This window comes from Capricornis sumatraensis, chromosome 16 (genome assembly GCF_032405125.1).
Source record: "Capricornis sumatraensis isolate serow.1 chromosome 16, serow.2, whole genome shotgun sequence".
Lineage (NCBI taxonomy): Eukaryota > Metazoa > Chordata > Mammalia > Artiodactyla > Bovidae > Capricornis > Capricornis sumatraensis.
The window spans coordinates 15,833,405-15,858,274 of NC_091084.1; the positions used below are offsets into that span (position 1 = coordinate 15,833,405).

Sequence of the window (24,870 nt, forward strand, 5' to 3'; positions counted from 1 at the left end):
GGGGCCAAAAGCAAATAGTCTAGAAGAAAACAATGTTGAAAAATCAGAATTAACTTTAGTAGGTATTAAGACTTACTGTATTTTATCATCATCACTGATATCACTGATTCTATATAACAATAGTTTGTAAGCTTACAAGTCTCACATATCTGAACTTTTGAGATCTTGACATTTATCACTACAGCATTAAATGCCTTAGGTAGCTATGAACAGTAAAGATGAGGAAGACAGATGGACAAATAAAAAGGAACTAATGCTTTAAAAAAAAATTCCTAGGGCCCATACAGAAGCTTTAGGGATATAAGAGGGAACAGTTCCATAAAAGGGGAAGACAAGGAAAAAAAATGTTTATTTTATTGGCAGCTGGATATAATTGAGCATATTTTCTCACTTGTCTGCTCTCATACTCAGATGAGTAGTTCTATTCACTACTCATTTCTTGGAGGTATTATAGGACTTGCTTAGACTCCAGCATGTTGATTGAGGTGTAATTGCAGCCCTTGAGCTATTCTGGGTATAGTCTGGTTTCCCTGTAACTCTTTTCACCCTTGATACTGAGGCAGCAAGTCCAGTGGTTAAGAAAGGATAGGTTTGAAATCAGGCTTGAGTTCAAGTCCTGAGCTGTTACTTCCTAGTTAGTTTAAATAGTTTATTTTCAATAAGCCTCAGTTTCCTCATTTATAAATGGAGTTAATAATTCCTCTCCCTCAGGATTTTTGGTGGATTGGAGGGAGATTTATGCAAAGTACTGTGCTGAAACAGTGACTAAATAAATAGTAATGACATGAATGGAAATGAGGTGGATGATAATGATGTCAGCTTGAATTTAAATGACTGTAAAGGGCAAGTGTGTACAAAAGACACTGTAAAGGAGAGTCCTACATCACTAGAACATAGTAGGAAAATGTATTAAATTGTTGTTGGACAAGTTTTTAAGGTGTGTCCTTGTCTAGCTTAGAAGTAAAACTTTATATCATTTAGAAAGAGCAGCTTTGACCAAAAACTGTTATTAATTAAAATCCATGCTACTGCAGAACTGTAGCGTGAACAGTGTTTAAATTTATTAAGGTTTTTCTCTTATCAAGTGTGATTGCTGAATATATAAAGTGCTGATAGTAACTCGAGGTAATGTCTAATGAATACACCTTTTTAAAAACCAATCTAAAATGATCAGAACCCCTTCCCTTTTTAATGAAACCTCATGAGAGAGTTCTTTCAGATTTGCATACCTAAAAAAGATATTTCTGCTTTTCTCCATGAGTGATGAGGAACTTAGCCTTGGAAGGGACAGACAGCAGTATGTTCCAATGAAAAGTAAAAAAAAAAGTTACATTCCATCAGAATGCACTTGTCCCAAATCCCAAAATAACATTCTAGAATTTGTGAAAATGAACTAATGTAGACCAGCCTATCGAGAACTAAACTAGGTAAATGTTTGCACTGATCTTACTCATTTCTATCCACAGCTCAGTTTGAAGCAGGACCTTGTAACTGAGATGCGGGAGGTGGTTTAGATTAACAAAGCCCCATTGCTTGACACCTCAAATCCAAATGAGCATAACAGACTATATGGTCCTGACTAGAACAATATTGTGCTCACTTCAGTTTATCCTCCATAAATGGTAATCAGCAGAATCCAACATGCATTTTGAGAGCTTAAAGGTAGGATTATCTGAAGATGAGACAACAATGTGTGTCAGAGATGTTTGTTTTGTGTTAGTGAACTTGAAACTGGACTGCTGCATAATGATTTTCCTCCTTATGTATGTAAACAGACTACCGTGAAGGCCCCAGATCTTGCATTAGGTTTGTCATAGGGAATCTTGTATTTTCAGAAAAATCTTTTTTTTTTTCTTTTTGAGAACTGATACTTGTAATTTCATCGTGATAGAATATTTTAGTTATTCTTACTGATTTTGCTTATGATCACCGAGATTGACTTAGCCAGAGACAGACAAAACAGGCTAGCAGGTAGACAGACACTCGCCTGCCCTTTAGGAGCTAACGATGTAATTTCTTCTCTTCACCCACTCCTCCGTTTCCCCCAATACGCACATACCTTACGCCTCCCTTTCTGACACCCAGGAACATTTCCTCCGTGTTCACCCAGCTCTCGCTAGAGTGCCCAGGGGTGTCATTGACAACATACTGAAAAATGAAAGTGATATCCTCGAGGGGTGGAGGCGGGGAGCGTAACGGAGGTCTGGCAGGGAAAATACATCCACTGGCCGGGAATTTCTGCACCATTTCGGGCTGGTGAAGTAGTCGGGTAGAGGTTGGGGAATTTCCCCAACGTACCGCCGTCCTGCCCAGGCCGAGCCGGAGTGCGAGCTGCGCGCGCCGACGCCGAGATGCGCAGGCTTCGGGATCCTCCACTTCTTGCCGCTGGGAGGCCCTCTGCGTTCCCCTTTCCCCGCACCGGCCGCCTCGCTCGCCCGTGCAGTGGCACCCGCCTTCCACCAGGGAGCCTCGGGCGAGAGCTCCCCCGCCCTCCGTCCCCCACCCCCCTGCAGCTCGCTGGCTCTCTTTCTCCCTCTGTCTCACTCTCTCTCTTTCTCTCCCTCTCCTATCGGAGCACAATGAAAGCCTGTGTATCGCCGTGACTCCGGGCGGCGGAGCCAGTGTCAGCCCAGCGGCGAACAACAGACGGGAAAAAGAGAAAGGAAAAGACCGGCTACTTTCTTTTCCATCTCTAAAAGCGGAGCAATCCAAGAGATAGAACCACATTGCTTATTGCGAGTCCAGACCCTCAGATCCACTGGCCGGGGATGGAATGTACAAAAGTGGACAGAAAAGTGGCTGGACATGACTCGGTGCAATTTACTGGAAGTTTGTAAGTTTGACCATCGTTTGTAAATTACTCTCGGAAGAGTTTGTCTCTTTTGATACTGTATTAGAATCGAGCCGGGGGTGAGGACTAGAAACGTAAGCGGGAAAGAAGAAGAAAAAAAAAAATGTGTTGAAGGATCTCTCTCTCAGTGGCTAGTGACTTCAGACTGCTTTCATTTAAGGCTGGGAAACCTTAGAGGGAATGAGGATTTTACCGGTGATTGGATTAGCTGAAGAAAAAAGCATGGTCCAGAAGTCCAATTACTGACATTAACAATTGAAAAGCTGTCTCCCTCTTTGGGGAGAAGACCACATCCTACAGCACCCCCAAAGAGGAGAAAACACCGGAGCAAAGGGAAAGGGAGGAAAAATTAAAAGCCAAAAGACAATCTGTTTGATTTTTGTACGTTTTGAACATTGACTTCAGAAAGCTTCTGAAACAGCACTTTAAAAAAAAATTGCGGAAAAGTAAAGGCCGTGGGTTACAGAGACCATGGTAGATGTGGGTTCCTCTGCAGAAACATCCCCATAAAAGAATCTTCGGAAACAACTAGGTGACGGGGGAGTCCAGCTCTCTGTTAATACCTCTCACAATTCCCTTTGCTGTCTGTTCCTGTCTCTTGCTTGACAATCCCTGAGTTCCTGCTCTAACCCCCAGATCGTGTGTTTACAAAGTACCTCTTGTCAGCTTGGTGTTGGGGGGGGCGGGGGGTTGGGGGGAATCCCCACTAACTCTCTCCAACTTCTCCAGAGCTGTCAAATACAATTAGAGCAAGTTGATCAGGGTTTGTTTCCAACTTATCCTCTGCCATTGGTTTCTGTTCTTTCTCCTCACCCTCTTTTTACTCACTCCCCTCCCCCATACCTTCTCCACTACGCGCCCCCCCGCCCCCCCGCCCCACCGCCCCCAGCCTCTGAAGACTTCTATTCATGTGGTCCTGAGCTCTGAGCGCAGATTGTCAAAAGCAGATTTGCCTGTGCTAACCGGCTATAGCTTCCCACCACCTCACCATCCCACGGGCAGCAATCATTGTGTCCAGTAAGATGGGGGACACAGCGCCCCCGCAGGCCCCCACGGGAGGGCTAGGGGGGGCCCCCGGGGCGGGGCTCCTTGGAGGGGGCTCGGTCACCCCGAGAGTGCACAGTGCCATCGTGGAGCGCCTTCGAGCTCGCATCGCCGTCTGCCGCCAGCACCACCTGAGCTGTGAAGGACGCTACGAACGGGGTAGGGCCGAGAGCTCCGACCGGGAAAGAGAGAGTACCTTGCAGCTCCTGAGCCTCGTCCAGCACGGCCAGGGGGCCAGGAAGGCCGGCAAGCACACCAAGGCCACTGCCTCCTCTGCCACCGCCACAGCCCCTCCGCCGGCGCCCGCCGCCCCTCCGACGGCCTCCCAGACGGCAGCGCCCGCGGCCCCAGCGCCCCCGCCGGACTATCATCATCACCACCAGCAGCACCTGCGGAGCAGTAGCAGCAGTGGTGGCAGCGGTGGGATCGACGGCGAGCCCCAGCAACAGCCGCCGGCTTCCACCCCGGGGGACCAGAGGAACTCGGCCCTCATTGCGGTAAGACACCTGGTTTTCTCCTCATTCCGGCGGTGGTCTTGTGGCCTTCGGTCAGGCCGGACGCTGGCCTCGGCCTGATGCCGAGTGGAAGACAGTGCGGAGGGCTACGCTGCCCCTGACCACCCCAAAGGCCATTGGGCGTCCAGTTGGTGCCGTGTTGTTAAACCCTTCCTCGTCAAGTTCTGCGGTTGCTTGGGCATTGGTTTCCTCCACCTGTAGAGTATTTCTTAAGGGGTAAGAAACTTGAGTTTCCCAGAGTTTTCTCTGGGGTCCGCAGACTGCAGAAAGGTTGGCTCCAAGCGGCAAGATCTGAGCCACTGAAGAAGGAAGGCCTTGCCTCAAGGAACCTCTCACTTTGGCAGGCCAGCGCTGATTAGGCCCAACAAGCCACGCTTAGCCTGAAAGCGCTTGTTTAGCAGCCAGTCCAGCTGACCTTTAGCCAAGCCTTTTCCTTCTTCTCCCATTTCCCTTTCCTTCTTTGAAGTGGCCCCTTCTCCTTGGGTAAAGAGAACACAAGTGGTCATCCCTAACAGAGCAAGTTCCCTGAGCGCTCCCTCATTCAAAAACTTGGGGAATTCTCCCCAAGACAGGTGAGGGAATGTTTTTGAGAGGCCTGCTGCCTGGTTTCTTACAGACTCCCCCACTGTCCCCACCTAGCTTCTTTCTGCAGGCACTGCAATCAGAGAGTGCTGACTTGCAGCCTTCACTAAAGTGTGCAGGCGCCAAGGGGCTGTTCCCAGTTTGTCGTCCTAGAGAGTGCCTTGTCCTCTGCCACTCCTGGCGACAGAGTACCCGACCTGAGAGTTGTGATTAGGCTTCTGGCTGGAAGTTCTTCCTCAGAGGCTCAGACACACCCCACCCCAGAGGGAGTAGCCCTTGACTCATTGGTTTCTGGTGCCAGCCCTGGTCAGGTGATCGCCCGGCCTGTGCAGGCTTTCCCCCCAAAGCTGCCGGGGCCATGGCCTCTGAGTAGAAGGTGGAGCCCCAAGGCCCTATGGCCCTGCAAGCTTCCTCCATTTCTGAGTTCCTTGGGGCTTCGGAAGTCCTGTGTCCACTCGCGGAACAGCTCCCATGGGCCCAAGCCAGCCCTAATGAAAGTCAGCAACAGGAAATGGACATCCAAGCTGAAATGTCCTCAAAAAGCCCAAAGGAGAGGAAGGCACTGGGTCGAACTCTTTCTTGGAGGGAGCTTGAGAAGGAGCTCTGGGGAGAGAGCATCCTCTAGCCAGGCCCCTGCAAGCTTCTCTGTGGCTCCTCCTTATCCCTGGCCTGGGTCTCTGGTGGTGAAGTTTCTAGAAAGCCTGGGGGCTGAATTGGTTCTGTTCTGTTCCAGCACACACACATATTTTGCCTGGGATGCCTAGAACTGCAACTTCCTGGTGCCAATTCCAGACGAGAGATAACAGCTAACAGTTAAACTGCTCAATGTTTGTTGTTTTATCCTTGGATACAGTTAGCCTGTGGGGTTATTTCATGCTTCCAGGCCTAATTTCCATTCCTTTCCACCTGCTATATCCTCACCTCTCTCTGGAATTCCCTAGGACAGCAATGGGAGTTTGTTTCGTGAAAGAAAGATGCTGGGGGTGGAGGGGGGGAGTGGGTAAAGAATCACTCGAATGGAAAGAAGAATGAGGTTTGTATGTGTGTGTGTCACTGGCATTTGCGGCCAAAAGCATCTAAATGCCTTGATTGTCCTCAGTAAATTTATAATCTGTCTGCAAGTCTCCCAATAATACAGCCTTGTATGCTTCACAGTCTCCTGGTAAGTGTTTCTGGGGGTGATACAGGGAACTAGGCACCCAGCCCCAGAGAAGACAGATCTCTGTCCTGGGTGCCAAGACTGGATGTGGACTTCACATCCCAGCGGCTGCAAGGAAGGTGTCTGCTTATGGCCTTGTTCTTTCTTTCTTTCTTTTTTTTTTTTTTTGCTCTCCTCCCCCTTGGAAGGAAGCCTTTTACTTGGGGTTTTGGGGATGTGAAATGAAACCAACTTCAGTGGTGATTGTAACTTTATGTCAGCAGTGTCCGTGCTGGGAGGTGTCTGGCCTTTCCCGGCTGGAGGCTTAGCGCTATAAGAAGCCAGAGGTAGCTGCTCTGTCACTCCTTTTCTAAACGGGAATCTACTTTCTTTCTCCTCACTATCAGTCATCTCCTGAAACACCCCCTTAGAGGGGCTCCCTCCGCAGGCGCCGTGAGGATTGATGAGATGTGCTGTGCATGTAAGGAGTGAAAAGAGCAGTGTGTTTCTGATGGTGGCTTTTCACTGCAGACCTGTGCCATGGCAAGGGGTGATCCACTACCCCCCTTTTGGTTATTGGAAATTCCCTTCTCCATTTTAGCGTCTAAATTTGGCTCTTTGTTACTCAGCATAGTACTCAGAGATGGTGATGCAAGTACTGTATTAACCTGATAACATTGTGTCCAAAGGGGAGGCCTGGGCTTTTGGGAGTGATTCACTAAGCCAGTTAAATCTGCTGGTCTCACTTCACTCGGGCTCCTCTTCTTTTCAGAAACACCATCCGTTTAAAGGAGCCTTTGCACAGAGTGGGTGTCCTTTCTTACTGCTCTGTCCATAACCAGATTTATCTCTGTCTCGGTGTGTGGAAGGTATCCCTTTAATAGTTTATCCGTATGCCCTAAGTGACCATAAATGCCCTTTGAAGAAAGGGAGAAAATATTGATCATCTAAAATCGAATATGCACAGTGCCCTCAGAGGAGAAGTCTATATCCTGCATACCTACTAGTACAATGCCTTGTATAGAGTCAGTAATTTTTCAGTGAGAGTGGAAGGAGAACCTCCATTCTTTAGGTGATTGTTGACTTTGAGGGGCGTGATACTGCAAGACATGTACAATGTCTGAGATTTACAATAGCCTAAGTTTCCAGAACAATGTCAGAATAACCTCCAAGCCAGTTCTAATTCTGTCCACATAGCCTAATTCTGCAGCCCTTACTCAGCCAATTTCTTCATTTAGCTCAAGTACAAGTTCAGAGGAAGCCCCTTTACTGCAGAGACAGCAGGAACAGGGCCTTTCGGAGGGCCTGGATTGTAAGGGCTTAAGCAGGTCTGCCTTTCTAACCACTTGGAGCAGGCTTTCGGCACTAAATCATTTCCTGGTGAAGTATGTTTGAATCTTTGAATGAACTGTGAAACTGAATAATTGCTGGTCCATGGAACAGAAAGGTTTAGAGCTTCCGTGGTGCATTATTAATCTTTCCCTTTTGCCTGAGACAGGCTCCTTTTTGTTGTTGTTGTTGTTGCTTAGACTGTGTTGCTAGGATAGATAGATAAGTGGTTCCAAGTCATCTTTGGCTTCAGAGATTATCTTCTCCCTAACATAGTGTGGAGGAAAGAAAACAGATCGGACAAGGAATCTGTATCCTTGGTTCTGGGCCTGCTTGATCACTAACCAGCTGGGTAACCCAGGACAAGTTACTTAGCAGTTATCTGCAAGACAGAACAATAATGCTGCCCTGGCTTGTTGAGAAAACAAATGAATATGTGTGTTTCTGGATAGTCTTTGGAAAAAATTAAGCACTGCAGAAATGCAAGGCATTATTACTAGTATTACTAATTATAAATGCTAAACAAGGAATCATAATACCAGTTTTTCCAGGGATTAAAAGTGTACTTAAGCTTTCAGTGTCTGTTTTAAATAGTGAAATAGCTTTTATTGTAAATAGAGGGATTATATTTCAAATTCAGTGCTGTCAAGATAAAACTGAGATATCAGTGTACTTAAGCATTCTCAGAGGTCCCAGGGAATCCTAGTTAAAATGTGCAATGGTGTGAAAGTGTTTAGGGTCTTTTACGGCCCCTGCACAGACCTAAGCAGCTTCAGAAAGGTGTGTCTGTCAGAGTGTGTCAGGAATATCAGAAAAGTCGTTTGCACAAATGGCACAGGAAAGTTAAATATTTTGTCAACAATAGTCTAAAATGTTAATTGTTAGCTTAAGAAAGTCAAACAAGTTAAATCATTGCCAGAGTTCCCCAGTTATTTTTAACTGATAATAATCAAGTTTCCAATTGACAATTCAGAATTGGAGGGCTGTGCGTGGGAGGGGGACTGAGAATAGAAACACTTCATTGGCCAGATCTGGGAGTCTGTAGCTGTCCATGTGATGAATATCCTCCCTGGGACAGTGATAGGAGTATTTACATTATTTATATATGCAGCCATCATTTCCTTTAGAACTGACCTATTTTTGTTCTGTTTTCCAGAACAAAGTAATAAAGAAAGAGTTCTTATATATCCAGGACCTTCCTATGACTTCTTTCCAGTAAATATAAGATCTCACAAAGGCAAAAGAGTTCAAGTGGAGAGAGAAGTTGGTACAATCCTTTATCAAAAATGGATAGAAAGCTTGTTTTGCCAGCAGAGTAATGTAATTATATCACCAAGACATATTGCTTGTTTAGGTCAATGTTTGTTTATAGAAGCCCTCTGTTTTCTTTGAAATAATGTCATTGCTAGGTAATGTTTATCAAGTTTTTCTAAACCTTAACGTTTGGTGCTGTATGACTCCCTTATGTCGGTAAACCTTTTGTTAAGTTACAAGGCAAACATGGGTTTTCAAATGAAGTAGCTTGAGTAGCTGTTTTTGTTTTCATTGTTGTTGTTGTTGTTGGTGTGTGTGTGTTTAGCCCTGCTATTTAATCTCCAAAAGCTTATTAGGGAAATTTGGGAGCAAAAAAATACAACATCCAGGTCTGCTATGCATGGCAGCTAAACCATTCCAAGTAGACTTCGCTACTTCCTTGTGCTTTAATCCTGTCTCTTTTATACATTCATAGGTAGGATCATGTTTAATGAAAACAATTCTAAATTCTTTCTTCTGCATTTTCATGATGATTTCCCTCACACTTTAACAGGCTCTGTGGGAGAACAGGGAAATACAGCTAAATACCTAGTCACTTCTTACTTATAGGCTAGTTGGCAAATCAAGACCATGTTTACACAGTAACAGTGAAATGCTTAACTGGGTAGAATAGGACCAAAACTGATAAAGAAATTCAGAGAGAGAAGAATAAATATGTATTCAGCCCTAGAATATCCAGACACTGTTATTATATATTTATGTAATGCTCAAAAAAAGAGAGAGGTGAGTAAGCAACATTTGACTAGTTTACAAATAAGGAAACTGAGGCTTAAAGATTTGATAAGTAGAAGAATTTCATGCATAGATTTTCTAGTTGAATCTTGTGTGATCCCTACTTCACATCTTCTACCTGTGTGAGCTTGGGGAAATAATTTTCTTTTGGGGCATGAGTATCTTCATCTGTTGCTCAGTAGCAACCCAAATTGGATAGTTGTTATAATCTGTCTCAAGTATAAAATCTTGTTTGGTTGGAACTATGGGCATCAATATAAGCAGACATGATCTTAATACAGCACTATTGTCTTTGGAGGTGCTCTGTTCAAGGATGGACAAGGATGTTTCTTTCCTTAAAAGTGGCCCTGTGTGATATTGCTATTTTGGATTTTTGTTGTTGTTAATCACTAAATCATGTCCGACTCTTTGGAACCCCATGGACTGTAGCCTGCCAGTCTCCTCTGTCCATGGGATTCTCCAGGAAAGAATACTGGAGTGGGTTGCCATGCCCTCCTCCAGGGAATCTTCCTGACCCAGGAATTGAACCCACATCTGTAGCCTACTTCTGCATTGGCAGGTGGATTCTTTACCACTGCGCCACCTGGGAAATCTTCATCTGTAAAAGAAAGCTAATATTTTTTAGCAAAACAGTTAATGTAGTGCCTGACTCATAGTGGGTGCTCAAAACAAGAGTGTTGTTAGTAGTCCAGCAGCAGAGAGAGTCAAACCCAGGTCAGGCAGTGCTGTAAGGAGAATGTGGGTTCCCAGCAGGCCTGGGAAGAGCAAGAGAGATGATGAAAGTGAGCGCCAGGGCCAGTGAGTGCAGATCTGGGTAAACCTTGGGTGTTTGGGGACAGAGAGTGGAGCCTGGCTGACCCTGTGGTTGGGTGTGAGCAGTGAGGGGCCCATGCAAGGTCGATCCCCGCCACCCCGGAGGGTCTCGAGCTCCAGCAAGAGTGCATCAGTGAAGTGAAAGTCACTCCGTTGCCTCTGACTCTTTGTGACCCCATGGACTGTAGCTCATCGGGCTCCTCTGCCCATGGGATTTTCTAGGCAAGGATACTGGAGTGGGTAACCATTTCCTTCTCCAGGGGATCTTGCTGACTCAGGGATCAAACCCGAGTCTCCTGCACTGCAGGCAGATTCTTTACCATCTGAGCCACCAGGGAAGAGTGTATCAGAGGCCCTGGGAAATGATCTGGCAAGGAAGACTCAGAGGAGTCAGTGTCTCTGAAGCAATAACAATCCTTCATATACTTGAAGACAAGTATTACATTTCCCCTCCAGCAGCCTCTTCTCATCGCGCACTGCCTAAGTGTTCTCTATTACCTATCTTCAAGTCCCTTGAGCTGCTTAATGCCTTGCTATTTACACACTTCTCCCATTCACTGTGAGTTATATACAGTGTGACATGGCCTTTGGCATCGAAAGGAGATGGTTTTAAAAGCACAGTTGCTAGACACAGAAGAGAAGATAAAAGAAGCAGAACCCGCTACACCTCTCTTCTTAGGCTGGCTAGGCCTTCCAGCTCGAATCAGGATTGCCCCCGTGGGTTCTCTGGATGTGTAAACTGACCTTTCCAACAGATGAATTTACTAACTTGGAAAAGGTCTTTTCATTAAAACAAACAAACAAAAAATCATGTGCAGAAATTTCAAGAAGCTGTGAGTCCAGATGGTCTTTGAGATGCGCTGGCTTTCTTCCTTGCTTTTTAATTGCCGGTGTGTTACAGATATCTTACTTGCCCCGAGGTCAGTCAGTAGCAGTTTCCCCTATTTGGTCCATGTTCACAGAGCCCAGGGATGGCTCCCGGTGGAGTGGATGGCCGAGGGGAAGAACTAGCCACTCCTTCCCGCCTTGATTCGAGGCAGGATGCTGAGATACCAAGCACAGCTCCGGTGGGCTCTCTCTCCACCACTCGGCTCTGGCTCTTTCCTACGCGTATCCAAGGGTTGGGTGGAAAGAATGAAAGCTGTTCTGTTTCCTTGGAGAGAGGATGCAGAGAGAGGTTTACACATTCTCAGTGAGGCTTGAATAAAGCTAGAGAGTAGGGTCAAAGGAATGGCTATAACAGTATTTGACATGCACTGTGGTCCGGGTCTTAATGGTTTTAGCAGAAGTCCTGAAATTTCTTACCACGATTGTGAACATGGGTGCTCTTTAGAGTTTGAGGAACTTACCCATTAATTCAATAAATAATTTATTCTACACCAAGACAATGAATGTATCCACAATGAGCAATTTTATATAGCCTTTGTCTTTTTAGAATTTACAGTCTGAAATGGGTGGGGATGTTTTAACATCAGCTGACGGAGGCAAGATAAGCATAGCACTTAAGAATCTGAGGTGGGGGTGAGACTATCCAGTTTCAAATCACAGCTCCTTTCTCAGTGGCTTACCACTTCTTGGTTAATTAAACTCTCCAGTCTCAGTTTTCTCACCTGTAAAATGGAATGATAGTCCTAGAACTAACTACATAGGGTTGGTGAGTGAAGGAGATAACTTCCTAGCACCTAGAGGAGGCTCAGTAACTTTTAACTGTTGTTCTTATTAACGTGAGAAGTGATATACACAAGTCAGAGTCACGGTTTCCCCACTCAGGATTCTACCTCCAAGAGGATGTCAGGGATATTTTGTGGAAGGATATGGCTTTTCTCTTTTTATTTATTTTAAATGGATAGTGAAGTATACCACATTATCCAGTTTCCTTAAAGAGTTTACTGTGGAGATGCTGTCTGGGATGGGTTTACATTTCTCTGAAATGGGTTGAATAGTACCCTTCTTCAGAACAAGATCAATTAATATCTCTTCCACTCCTGGGATTCCAGGACTCCTCATCTAGAACTTGACTAGAGTCAGAGGTTGATTCCTTGTCTCTTCAAGAATAAAGGCTCGGTTTCCATTTAGTTGCCCAGAAAGTGTGGTGGGTGGGTTGTGTGAGTCAGTGAGAAATTGCAGCTATCTGTTGAGAATTTGGAATGATTAGAATGGAAGCATCCAAATTTACCAATTTAACTGAATTATTCATCCAGACTGATGAATAATTCTTTAAAGGAAGCTGGTCACAGAGTCACAAAGAGGTAGCAGTTCCCTGCTGTGGAGATTTAAATGTGCGCTTTTGAGAGCCAGGTCCCTCTCTCAAGTTGCTAGGGAATCGGTCCTCTCACTGCAGCCGCACACAAACACGCGGCCCGAATCTGCCCTCTTCCCAACCCCGACCTGGAGCATGCTGAAAACATCAAGCCTTGATGTGGTTCTTCGTCTGGAATCTCTTCTTTGCTCAGTACCTCCTCAAGTGTGACTTTCCATAAGAAATGCGAGGAAAATGTTGCCAAGGCTTCAAAGCAAGTTTCTGTGAGGATGATTCTTAATCAAAAGCACAGTGTTTCTGTGAAGAAGTGACAGGATTAGAATGAGAATAGTCTTGTTCTCGGTGGATGATGTTTGAACAAGGACAGATTTGCTGGTGCTAACTCAGAGCACAGACTGCAGTTAAAACTTTTCTTTTAGTCTCTTTATTCCCCATCATTTAAACTCAGACCCTCCTCCTCCTCTTGAAGGATCATATTCTGTGGCAAGGTAGAATCGAACTCGTGTTGGGTTCGTTGTGCTTCATATTTGTTTTTAACGGTGTTCTTGCTTTCTGAGTCACAGCCGGTTCCTATGTTAGTGTGGAATCATTAACATTGTCGTTTCGAAAGTTCTCTTTTGTCAGAAATGTGGTTGAGTTTTCCAGCACTCTGATAACTCTCACCCACATGAAGCCCAGCATCCCGAATCCCTCACTGCACACCAGGCTTCTTTTCAGGGAGCTCTGAAGGATTTGAACAGAAAGTTAATTACATGTCTTTTCTTTTCTTTCCCCAGAAAATTTACTTAAGGCCAAAGTTTGCTTCAGCTGCTAATAACTTACCAGGGTTTTGTTGGATACATAGTATAATCTCTTAGAGCCATGGTAACCAGGGTGCAAAGAAGTGGCTTAATTGAATACAGTGTGTACTGTACTGTGTCTTTGGAATGACGATTGCCATACTTCAGTGTACACTGCTCATTTCTGGAGGTCTCTGGAGTCTAAATTATGTAAAAATAAAAACATTCTCTGGCTGAGCAGCTGAGAAGCTAATTTTTCGTTGTTGTTCACCTGAGTAGGCCCATACTTGCTAAACCGGCTAAGGCTTGCACATGTGATTGCCACACTTGCACCGTGTAATTTCAGACAGCAAAACCTGTGTGCTGGTGGTATTATCCTATTTGGCTGTTTCACAGAGGTGTTGAAAAAGAGCAAAGTACAGACACAAGGGTAAACGAGGAAGGGCAGCGGTCCTCCTGCCTGAAACACCAGGCACAAGCGCGCGTTTAGGAAAGTTGCCCCCAAGTCCTGTAGCCATTGCACCGACAAGAGCTTCCTTTTCTCGCTTAGATTCTTTGCATGTGGGTCTTTTTGCAGGCTCAGTCCCCCAGAGAGAGATTCTGAGCTGTCTTTGTGCTAAATTAAACATCAGTGTTCTCCTTGGGAACCTGATCTTCCAAAGACTAGGCAACAATATCTTTCAGAGAACGCTCTCAGCTCCCTCAGGAAGAGACCAGCTCAAGAGCCTTCTTGCCTCCACTGTCGGCTTCACTGCTATGAATGTGTGTTGTATGGGAAATGTTTTGTCTAACCTGGTCTAGACGCGCTTAGAGCAAGGACTTGTACTCTTATTCTTGGTATAATGTGAGAGGACCCATGCCGTCTTAGAATATAATAAATGGAGATGATCAGAACAGCACCCAGATCATGGAAGATTTCAACCACCCACGGGAAGGACGTTTCTCTGCTCACTACCAGCCCCCTCCCCCAATTCCAAACCTACAGCAATGAAAGAGGGAGTACGTGGCAAAATAGAAGCCATCTCATTTCTAACCTTCTCTCATCTCCATCTTGCCCCTCCCCCAAGAGGGCTATTTATCTAAAAATAGACACTATTCTATCAAGGTATACAGTCTGTAAGCCCTTTGAGAGATAACGGATCAAACCCTTTACTCACACGTGAAAAAATTAAGACCCATTTAAAAGCAAACACTCCAGGTTCCAGTAGCAGTAGAGAGAGAGCTAAAAGTTTTCTGACATCTATTCCTGGTTATAAAAAGTAGTCCCATTAATAAATCTATAAAAAGAACACTGAGGGATAGTGTGGGATTTGTATTCAAGGTTTGCAATGCAAAAGACCCCGGTTCGATTCCTGGATCGGGAAGATCCTCTGAAAAAAGGATCAGATACCCACTCCAGTGTTCTTGGGTTTCCCTTGTGGCTCAGCTGGTAAAGAATCTGCCTGCAATGCAGGAGACCTGGGTTTGATCCCTGGGTTGGGAAGATCCCCTGGAGAAGGGAAAGGCTACCCACTCCAGTATTCTGGCCTGGAGAATTCCATAGGCTCTATAGTCCATGGGGTCGCAAAGAGTCAGACGCAACTGAACGACTTTCACTTCACTTTGGTTGTAGAAGGAACACAGAGTTCAGAGCTTATGATGAATTGTTTTTTAAGTGATCCCATGATTCCTTCCATGCCATATGCCCCTTTGTAATGTGACTTTAACTCTCCTTCCATTGGGAAGTGGATGCTCTTTCTTCCCTTGAGCCTTGAATAGCCTTGTGACTTGTTTTAACCAAAAGTATGTGGCAGAAAATGGCATCGTGCTACTTCTGAGGATGGGCTTTAAGAAGTCCTTCTGGATTTAAAATTTGTTAAGGGGAAGTCTTAAGTGTTCTTACCATGAATAAACAAATAAGTAAACAAAAATAGAGGACAGGAGAAAACTTTGGGAAGTGACGGATATGTTTTTGACCTTGATGGTGATGATTGTTTTCTGGGTGTTTACTTATCCCCAGCTCATTGAGTTGTATATGTTAAATAGATACAGCTCTTTATTGTCAGTCATACTTTAGTAAAATGGCAAACAAACCAACAGAAAAATAAAACAACCTGCTTGGGACACTGAGACCACCGTATCATGAAGCTGGGCTCGCCAGCTGGAGGATGAGCGTCCACATGCTGAGAACCGAGGTGCCCCAGCCTCCCACCAGCACCCACTGCCAACACAGTAGTGAGGCCATCTTAGTTCAGCCAATCCTCCAGCTCAGTGCAGCCAGGTGAGTGAATGGGCCCTGGTGGGGTCAGCAGAGGACCTGCCCAGACAGCTTAGAGGATCATGGGAAATATTGCATAATTGCTTTAAGCCACTAAGTTTTGAGGGTGGTTTGCAACTTAGTAGCAGTTGACAGAATCAGAACCAGAAAACCTTAGCCTGGAAGACAGTCTACTCTCTTAGGTGTATTACCCCAGGACTGGTTACTTAACATCTTTGAAGACTCACTTTCTCCTTTTTGTGATAATAGAAATTATCTCCAAAGGTTGTGAGGATTGTATAATGATAATAATACATAAAAGAACCCAGCATGTTGTCTGGCACATGGTAGGGCTTAACAGACATTAGTTTCCTTGCTTCGTCCTTAGTCTCTTCACCCTGTATTATAATTCAGCACCCCACCCTGCTATTTTACCATCTCACTTTCCCTTCATGGACATCAGTGCTCTCATCGGCTCCACCAGCTCAGCGCTCCTCTGCACAATTTATTTTTTCCCTTCTGGATGACGACTTGGTGCTGTCATTCCTCCTAAGTACCAAATTTCCAGTGATTCTTGTTACACTTCACAGAACACATCTGCCTTCGATTGTCTCCTCTTGAAACAGAAAAGGGTTAACCTCATAAAGACGTCACTCCCCTTGCACTCTTATGCTGCCCTTGGGAGAGTCAGGCAGCATAGCAGATATATATCGGCAATGTAATTGCCTTCGGTCTTCTGGGTCACAGAAGACTTTGCCAGTGAGTATGGCGCCTGGGGGAAAGTAAGCATATTCTGTCTTTGAAGAGCAGAGTGTCTGATGTCTACCCTTGTTGTTGTTTTTGTATTTTTTTTTTTTTTGGCAACATTATTCTGAGTGCCTCATTTTTTCCCTGTATGCATCACAATAAATGAACAAATAAATAAAGAGGGAGTGATATAGTAATACTACATTTTCCTTCTTATACTTATTAGTGATAATTAGAGGACTGGCCTGGGAATTGAATGTTGAAGGTCCCCGTGCTCCCACTGATACCAACTAGTAGCAACTTAGTCAAGTCCTTTTACATCCCTGGGCGCTAACTTTCCTTCTTGGAAAAACAATGAGGGGCACTTGGTGTCTTGGTCTGCCTCTGCGGCCCATTTTCAGCTGATACACTTTGAATAACTTCCCTGATATTTTGCTTCTGTTTTTCAACCTTCAATTTCTCCTTAAATGTATCTGCTAGGAAGAATGGAGGGGCTCCCAGGTGGCTCAGTGGTAAAGAATCTGCCTGCCAAGCATTGAGCACCAAAGAATTGATGCTTTTGAACTGTGGAGTTGGTGATGAACAGGGAAGCCTGGTGTGCTGCAGTCCATGGGGTCGCAAAGAGTCGGACACAACTGAGAAACTGAACTGCCAAGCAGGAGACGCTGCTTTGATCCCTGGGTGGGGAAGAACCCCTGGGGCAGAAATGGCAATTCACTCCAATATTTTTGCCTGGTAAATCTCATGGACAGAGGAAACTGGCAAGCTATAGTCCATAGGGCTGAAAAGAGTTGGACACAACTGAGTGACTGAGCGTGAACAGGAAGAAGGGAAAGAAGAGGCGACAAGGGTGACAATGTTTTGTTTTGGTTTTTAGAGGAAGTGTTCATGAGGAGGGTCTGAAGTAATCTTGGAAGCAAGTTTCAGCCAGCTGTGGCAGAGGGCAAGGGCACAGCCATGTTAACTGCTCAGCACTGTTCCTAGAAGTCATTAACATGTAACTCTACATTGTTCAGTAGCTAAGTCCTGTCTGACTCTTCAATGTCATGGACTCCAGCACGCCAGGCTCCTCTGTCCTCCACTTTCACCAAGTGTTTGCTCAAATTCATGTCCGTTGAATCAGTGATGCTATCTAACCATCTCATCCTCTGCTTTTGCCTCCAGTCTTTTCCAGCATCAGGGTCTTTTCCAGTGAGTTAGCTCTTCACATCAGGTGGCCAAAGTATTGGAGCTTCAACTGCAGCATCAGTCCTTCCAATGAATACTCATGTTGATTTCCTTTAGGATTGAGTGATTTGATCTCCTTGCTGTCCAAAGGACTATATCACCCTAAGAAAGTGAAAGTGAAAGTCACTCAGTCGTGTCTTGACTCTTTGCAACCTCTTGGACGATACAGTCCATGGAATTCTCAGGCCAGAATGCCAGAGTGGGTAGCCTTTCCCTTCTCCAGGGGATCTTCCCAACCCAGGGATCGAACCCAGGTCTCCCACGTTGCAGTCAGATTCTTTACCAGCTGAGCCACAAGGGAAGCTCAACAATACTGGAGTGGGTAGCCTATCTCTTCTCCAGTGGATCTTCCAACCCAGGAATCGAACTGGGGTCTCCTGCGTTGCAGGCAGATTCTTTACTAACTGAGCATTTGATGTCCTTGCTGTCCAAAGGACTCCAAAGTCTGCTATATATCACTATATATCTGACCCTATTTAATGGGATTTAGGATTCCAGTATGAGCAACACAGTTGTAGGACTAGAGTTTGATTTATTAAATTGACTTTGGGGGGAAAACACTAATTTTCTTCACCCAGATCCTCCCAACTATACCTGGAACATTTCTGTGGGTAAAGAAGTTTTCCAATCTAGTACCCCTGTGAAGTAATTACAAGAAATATAAAATGTAAACTGAAAAGAAAAATAGTCTTGTAGAGCCTTCCTTCCTCAAAAATTGAGTAATCCTTTTTCTGTATGTGTCAGTCTCTCCATCTGTCTGTCTCTCTTTCATATACACACAACAGTTGAAAAATGTGGATTAATGGATGGGATTTTATATGTCACCACTTCATTTTTAAAACATGTTTCTGCTTTAAATGGGAACTACAAAAGAGAATCACTGAGAAATTGACCTGGAGGAGGGGAATTCAATCCATTGCCTCCGTTTTTTTTTCCCCCCCGTATCACTAAAACCCTAAACAGAAAGTGTAATCATCTATTTTGCAAGGGCAGCCCTAAGCCCTTAAAATGCAGATCTGTTTAAGGATTTAATAGAACTGGAAAAAAGAAATACACAGAATCTGCTCCAAACCAAGAAAGGAAAATTTACCCAACCAAATATTCAATCTTAAGAATTTCTTTAATAGTACCCTTTTCTTCCCTATCTCTTGATTTAGTTAGAGCACAGCTCTACAAATTGAATCTTTACAACTTCTAGAATCTTGGGGGCCTGTGGATCACACCTTTGGCTCCCAGTGAGTCCAGCGCATTTTCTTTCACAAAGCAAGATGGGGCATTAGTTGTGGTTGCTGTTTATTTTGTTTTAAATGGTAGACACACTCGGCTTCTCTGTTAGAGCAGAGCCAGAAACATGGTGATATTTTTCCTGTGCATGCCTGCTAAGTCGCTTCAGTTGTGTCTGACTCTTGGCGACCCCATGGACTGTAGCCCGCCAGGCTCCTCTGTCCATGGGATTCTCCAGGCAAGAATACTGGAGTGGGTTGCCATGCCCTCCTCCAGGGGATCTTCCTGACCCGGAATTGAACCCAAATCTCTTTAATCTCCTGGATTCGCAGGTGGGTTCTTTACCATTAGCACCACCTGGGATGCTGATATTTTTCCTAGGAACTTCTAAACTCCTTAGCTTTACTTCTAAGATTTTTTTTTTAAGTTGAAAATGCTTCATATTACATTTTGCAACGTAGCTTTTCTTTTTAAAAATTCTAAGATAAAGGAAGTTGTGTTGTTTTTTTACCCGGTAGATTGGGTATTAGTTTTGCTTAGAAAATGTGCCCCAAATTCTCATTACACACACACACCCTTTGTTTACCATGGTTATTTTTCATCTATATAATATAGTATTATTAGTATGTATAGACACAAGTTGATTATATGGGTGACTTTACAGAGAAAATAGAAGTGAGGAAATGTATGGAAGAATATAGGGAAAATTCTTTTGAAAGGAGATTGCTCCAGAAGACAAGAGTATGCCAAATTGCAGAAAGTAGGAAAGAGAATATTATATCCTAGTGGTAAGTATGGAATGACAGATCTCCATTTGGTCCAAATTTCACTGCTAACAGCATGACCTTGGGACCAGTCCTCTTTTGTTTCTTAGTATCCCCGTCTGCAACACCAAAGATTTGCATTCATCAGCGCTTTGCTTGGTTGGATTATTCTTGAAATACACTTTTTGGCCTATGTACCACTGCCTTGGAGAGACCTCCCTGGCTGCTCTAACTCATGTAGACATACATGATTGATCTCTTCTCTCTTGTCTTTCCCTATCCCTTTCATAGAGGTTTCGTTGTCTCCATAATTTTTATCACTGTCTGAGTTCATGTTGATTCCTTATTTATTGTGCACCTCCTGTCTTTCTCCACGGGATATAAGCTGTATGAGACCAGGGATCTTGTCAGTCTTATTCACCCCATGTATTCCCAGCCCTGAGCAGTTCCTGGAATGTTTTGGATTCACAGTAAATATTCGTTATGTGAATGACTAGGATTAGTGACTTTTAAACTAGAAATGTCTTATGAATCCTTCAGGGATGGAAGTAGGAAAGAGATGGAGGAACATGTGATGGGCCTCCAGAGTCTCCACTTCCTGTTTAATTATGGGTATATTATATATATGTATATATATTATTTATATAATATGTATAGTATATATGTATATATACAAAGTTATGTGGGGGCTTCCCAGGTGGCTCAATGGTAAAGAATCTCCCTGCAAATCAGGAAATGTGGGTTCGATCTCTGGGTCGGGAAGATCCCCTGGAGAAGGAAATGGCAGCCCACTTCAGTATTCTTGCCTGGGAAATCCTATGGACAGAGGAGCCTAGTGGGCTACTGGCCATGGGCTCACAAAAGCGTCAGATGTGACTTAGCGACTAAACAACGTATATAATTATATATGCGACCCCATGGACTGTAGCCTACCAGGCTTCTCTGTCCATGGGATTCTCCAGGCGAGAATACTGGAGTGGGTTACCATTTCCTTCTCCAGGGGATCTTCCCAACCCAGGGATTGAACCTGGGTCTCCCGCATTGCAGGCAGACGCTTTAACCTCTAAGCCACCAGGGAAGCCCATATAATATATACACATATGTAAATAATATAGACATATGAGTAAAAACTTAGTAAGATATATATATATATATAAAGCATGTATAACATATATATAAACACTAAGGCACATGTGTATATCTATGTTATATATAATATATATAAACATTTTTATATATGTGTGTATATATATGTGCATATATATATATATATATATAAAGTCAGGCATATATTTATATGCCTTAATATGATTAAAAACATGGCTCCAGTGCCACAATTATTTGAAGGATAAAGGGACATGATGATCTAAGATTGTTCCTAGATTGTAATTTTGTAGCCCACTATCTCATGAATAGAAAATATTGATGCAAAGGAAAAGATTATGGAGTAGAAGCGACACATATTGAGTTCCTACTGTATGCTGGCTCCTGTGTCAGGCCCTTGGACCACACAGGAGAGACAGAGTTCCTGTTGGATGGAGTTTATATTTTAATGGGAAAGGGTGTAGGGACAGAGGGGAAGCAAAGGAATGATTCATTTAACTAGTAATACAACAATGCACAGCTCTTTGGTCCTTAAGTGGCTGACTGGAGATGGATCTGTGTTGATTAAAAGGAAGCAAGCACTCTGGGAGGTGGAAAGTGATGACCCTAAACGGTTACCCTCAGAGCTCGGAGATGGGCTCTTTGGCCGGTGTCTGCTCTGAGCCGGGACAGCTGCCCGCACAGGGGCCCTGCCGGTGCAGGCTGGGTGCTGCTTTGGCCAGGCTGTGCAAGATGCTGGTTCTGATGCTACTAGTGAGGGAAGCCGTGTCAGCCACCTTCTGTTCCCTGGAGCGATTGTGATCATTTTGTTGGATGTCACTGAAATTTGAGAATTAAGGAGAAATGGCTGAAAGGCTCCTTTGGAGGAAAAGAAGAATATTATGTGTCTTTAGCTATAGAAACAGAGAGGCGACCATCAAGAAGTTAGCACCGGGACCGAAAGGAGACAGAAGCACAGCAGGATGTCAGACAGCAGGCAGAAGTGGGGCCTGGCGTTTGCAACAGTCAGCGTCATGTCTCCCTACATGTAAAGTCATACAGTTCTCACAGAAACCCTGTGCTGCGAATACCGTGAATGTAGCTTTTTTATTCTAATTATGGGAAACAAAGTCAGAGCAGCTGAGGAATGCTAATAATATCTTACTTTTGAATAGCAAATCTGCAGTTTGTCACATGTGTATACACAAGCTATCTCTGTTTATCCCCTGGGGTATTATTATACCCATTTTAGAGACAGCTAAGTGGCTCCCTGGCCTGTGCTAACTCCGCTAGTGACCAGAGCCGTCTTGACCCCTGGGTTCTGCGGGGCGCCCAGCTGGCAGAGTGCAGTAGCTGGGCCTCAAATGCACCACTGAATTTGCATCTATGATGAGGACATTGAGTGTCTTGAGCTCCCAGAAGCACACCCACGCATATTTTTGAAGCAATGACTCGCCTAGAAAGAATGGCAGTCATGAATGGCATGAAGATGTCAGACACCCTGGGCACATCCAATCTAGAATAAGAGAAACTGGAAAAAGGGAGTCTTGCTTTGTTTTGTTTTTTAATTCATTAATTTCTCAGAATGCAAGTTGAAGTGAGAAAACTTTTAATTCATGAAAGCCTACACTTTATTTCTTATGAGTCTGGTGAGTCAACCCACAGGTCTGGGGAAAAAGGACTCCAAGGTTGCTATGAAGAGAAACTTGATCTTGAATCAAAGAAGCAGATTCATCTCTAAAACCAAGATTGGTCTAAATTTTTCTCCTTGCTGTTGCTTATTTTGGATGCAGATCTTAGACGGAGCTTAAAGGAGAGACCAGCAGCTTTCTGCTGAAAAGTGATTTTGAATGTACTCAGATCCAGGTTGAAGGTGTTTTCCAGGCTGATGAGTGTCTTCTCAGTACCTGGAGAAAATATAGGTGTTCATAATTGTTAGAATTTTTGTTTCAAGATGAGTGCCTAATTTTCTATGTAGTTCCACTATTACAGTAGTATCAAACCTCTTGTAAACAAGCATTTGGTAAATGTTTGTTGAACTAAACCGGTGAGCATGCCTTATTGAAGGGACCCAATCCTTTATAGTTCTGTGATTAAATGTACAGTGTACCAACTGTGAAACATTGATCTTTAAGATATTCTTTTGGTTCAATATTTTAAAATTACACTTACTAAGTGTAATATGTCAGGCACTCTTCTAAGTGTTTTTTGGAGTATTAACTCATGTTTCCTCATAATCCATGATGAAGTAGGTAGGCATGACCTTATCTCAACTGGATAGATGAGGAAGTTGAGGCATAAAATGGAGATATTGGCCAGGTCATTCAGTCATGCGTCTGGAGTCGAGGTATGAACAGGGTGAATGATGCCACTGCCCATGTATATAGTCATGGTAAATAACTACATCTGCTGCTGCTAAGTCGCTTCAGTCGTGTCCAACTCTGTGTGACCCCAGAGACGGCAGCCCACCGGGCTCCCCCATCCCTGGGATTCTCCAGGCAAGAATACTGGAGTGGGTTGCCATTTCCTTCTCCAATGCAAGAAAGTGAAAAGTGAAAGTGAAGTCGTTCAGTCATGTCCGACTCTTAGCGACCCCATGGACTGCAGCCCACCAGGCTCCTCCGTCCATTGGATTTTCCAGGCAAGTATACTGGAGTGGGGTGCCATTGCCTTCTCCGAAATGACTATATCTAGGAGAAGGTAATTATACAATGTCAGACTCCAGCTCACACATGACCCAGGCTTGAGTTTGGAAGCCACGTTCAATGAGACATTTGAAAGTCAATAATGATTAGGATCATTGTCTGAAGTGCAGATAGAATTCAGAATGAATGCCTACCGGCCACAGATTATTCTTTGAGATAGTTGTCATTTTCCCATTTTTTTTAAAGATAGAAAGTCCCTGAACATATAGGATCTGTGAGTAACAAATATGTTTCAACTTGCATGCCAGGGGAGATTGGTAGTAGTTACCCAGAGGACAGCCTAAAGGATTCTAAGGCAATATTCAAACTGGGTGGGAAAGAGGGCTATGGTGGTTCATTACTGATACCCTCAAGATTCAGAAATCCAAACCTGGAGGATCTTGAATATAGATTCCTGGTGAAATGTTGACTTTTCCCATGGAGGAATGTATCAAGAACTGATTACACTGTGAGTGGGCCCTTTATAGAAGAAATTTAGGTTCACATAAGTTCATTGGAACTTAAAAGCCTCTTGATGAAAGTGAAAAAAAGTTGGCTTAAAGCTCAATATTCAGAAAACTAAGATCATGGCATCTGGTTCCATCACTTCATGGCAAATAGATGGGGAAACAGTGGAAACAGAGTCAGACTTTATTTTGGGGGGCTCCAAAATCACTGAAGATGGTGATTGCAGCCATGAAATTAAAAGACGCTTACTCCTTAGGAGGAAACTTATGACCAACCTAAATAGCATATTGAAAAGCAGAGATATTACCTTGCCAACAAAGGTCCATCTAGTCAAGGCTATGGTTTTTCCAGTGGTCATGTATGGATGTGAGTGTTGGACTGTGAAGAAAGCTAAGCGCCGAAGAATTGATGCTTTTGAACTGTGGTGTTGGAGAAGACTCTTGAGAGTCCCTTGGACTGCAAGGAGATCCAACCAGTCCATCCTAAAGATCAGTCCTGGGTGTTCATTGGAAGGACTGATGCTGAAGCTGAAACTCCAATACTTTGTCCACCTCATGCGAAGAGTTGACTCACTGGAAAAGACTCTGATGCTGGGAGGGATTGGGGGCAGGAGGAGAAGGGGACAACAGAGGATGAGATGGCTGAATGGCATCACCGACTCGATGGACATGAGTTTGAGTGAACTCTGGAAATTGGTGATGGACAGGGAGGCCTGGCGTGCTGCAATTCATGGGGTTGCAAAGAGTCGGACACGACTGAGTGACTGAACTGACTGAAGTTCATTGGTGGTGTCTTGAAGACAAGTGAATCCCATGAAGACATTATAACATCTGCTTTCTCTTGAGAGCTCAGATAAGGTCACTGAGGCTTTCTTCAGGATTTTGTAGGTACAGTGCAAACTCAGTTGCACTTCCTCCCTGACTTGCAATAAGATTACCACCCCCCTAACCTGTTTGACATGGAAATTTGGGAGATGCCATTACTCATGGTCAATATTCTGAAGGAAATCCATTTTTGATAGAAGCAGAGACAGAAACAATGTAGAAATGGGCAAGTCATGCCCTAAGCATAAGTGAGGTC

The 24,870-nt window shown here is 44.2% G+C and overlaps 1 protein-coding gene across 1 annotated transcript in view; it reads left to right on the forward strand.

Annotated features, from left to right (window-relative positions):
• Positions 1 to 3,873: 3,873 nt before the first annotated feature.
• MAML2 (mastermind like transcriptional coactivator 2) overlaps positions 3,874 to 24,870 on the forward strand; it is a 406,437-nt gene continuing 385,440 nt past the window's right edge. The window contains exon 1 of the mRNA XM_068989256.1: positions 3,874 to 4,392. Within this exon, the coding sequence (XP_068845357.1) occupies positions 3,874 to 4,392 (519 nt within the window). The remainder of the gene's footprint in view (positions 4,393 to 24,870) is intronic.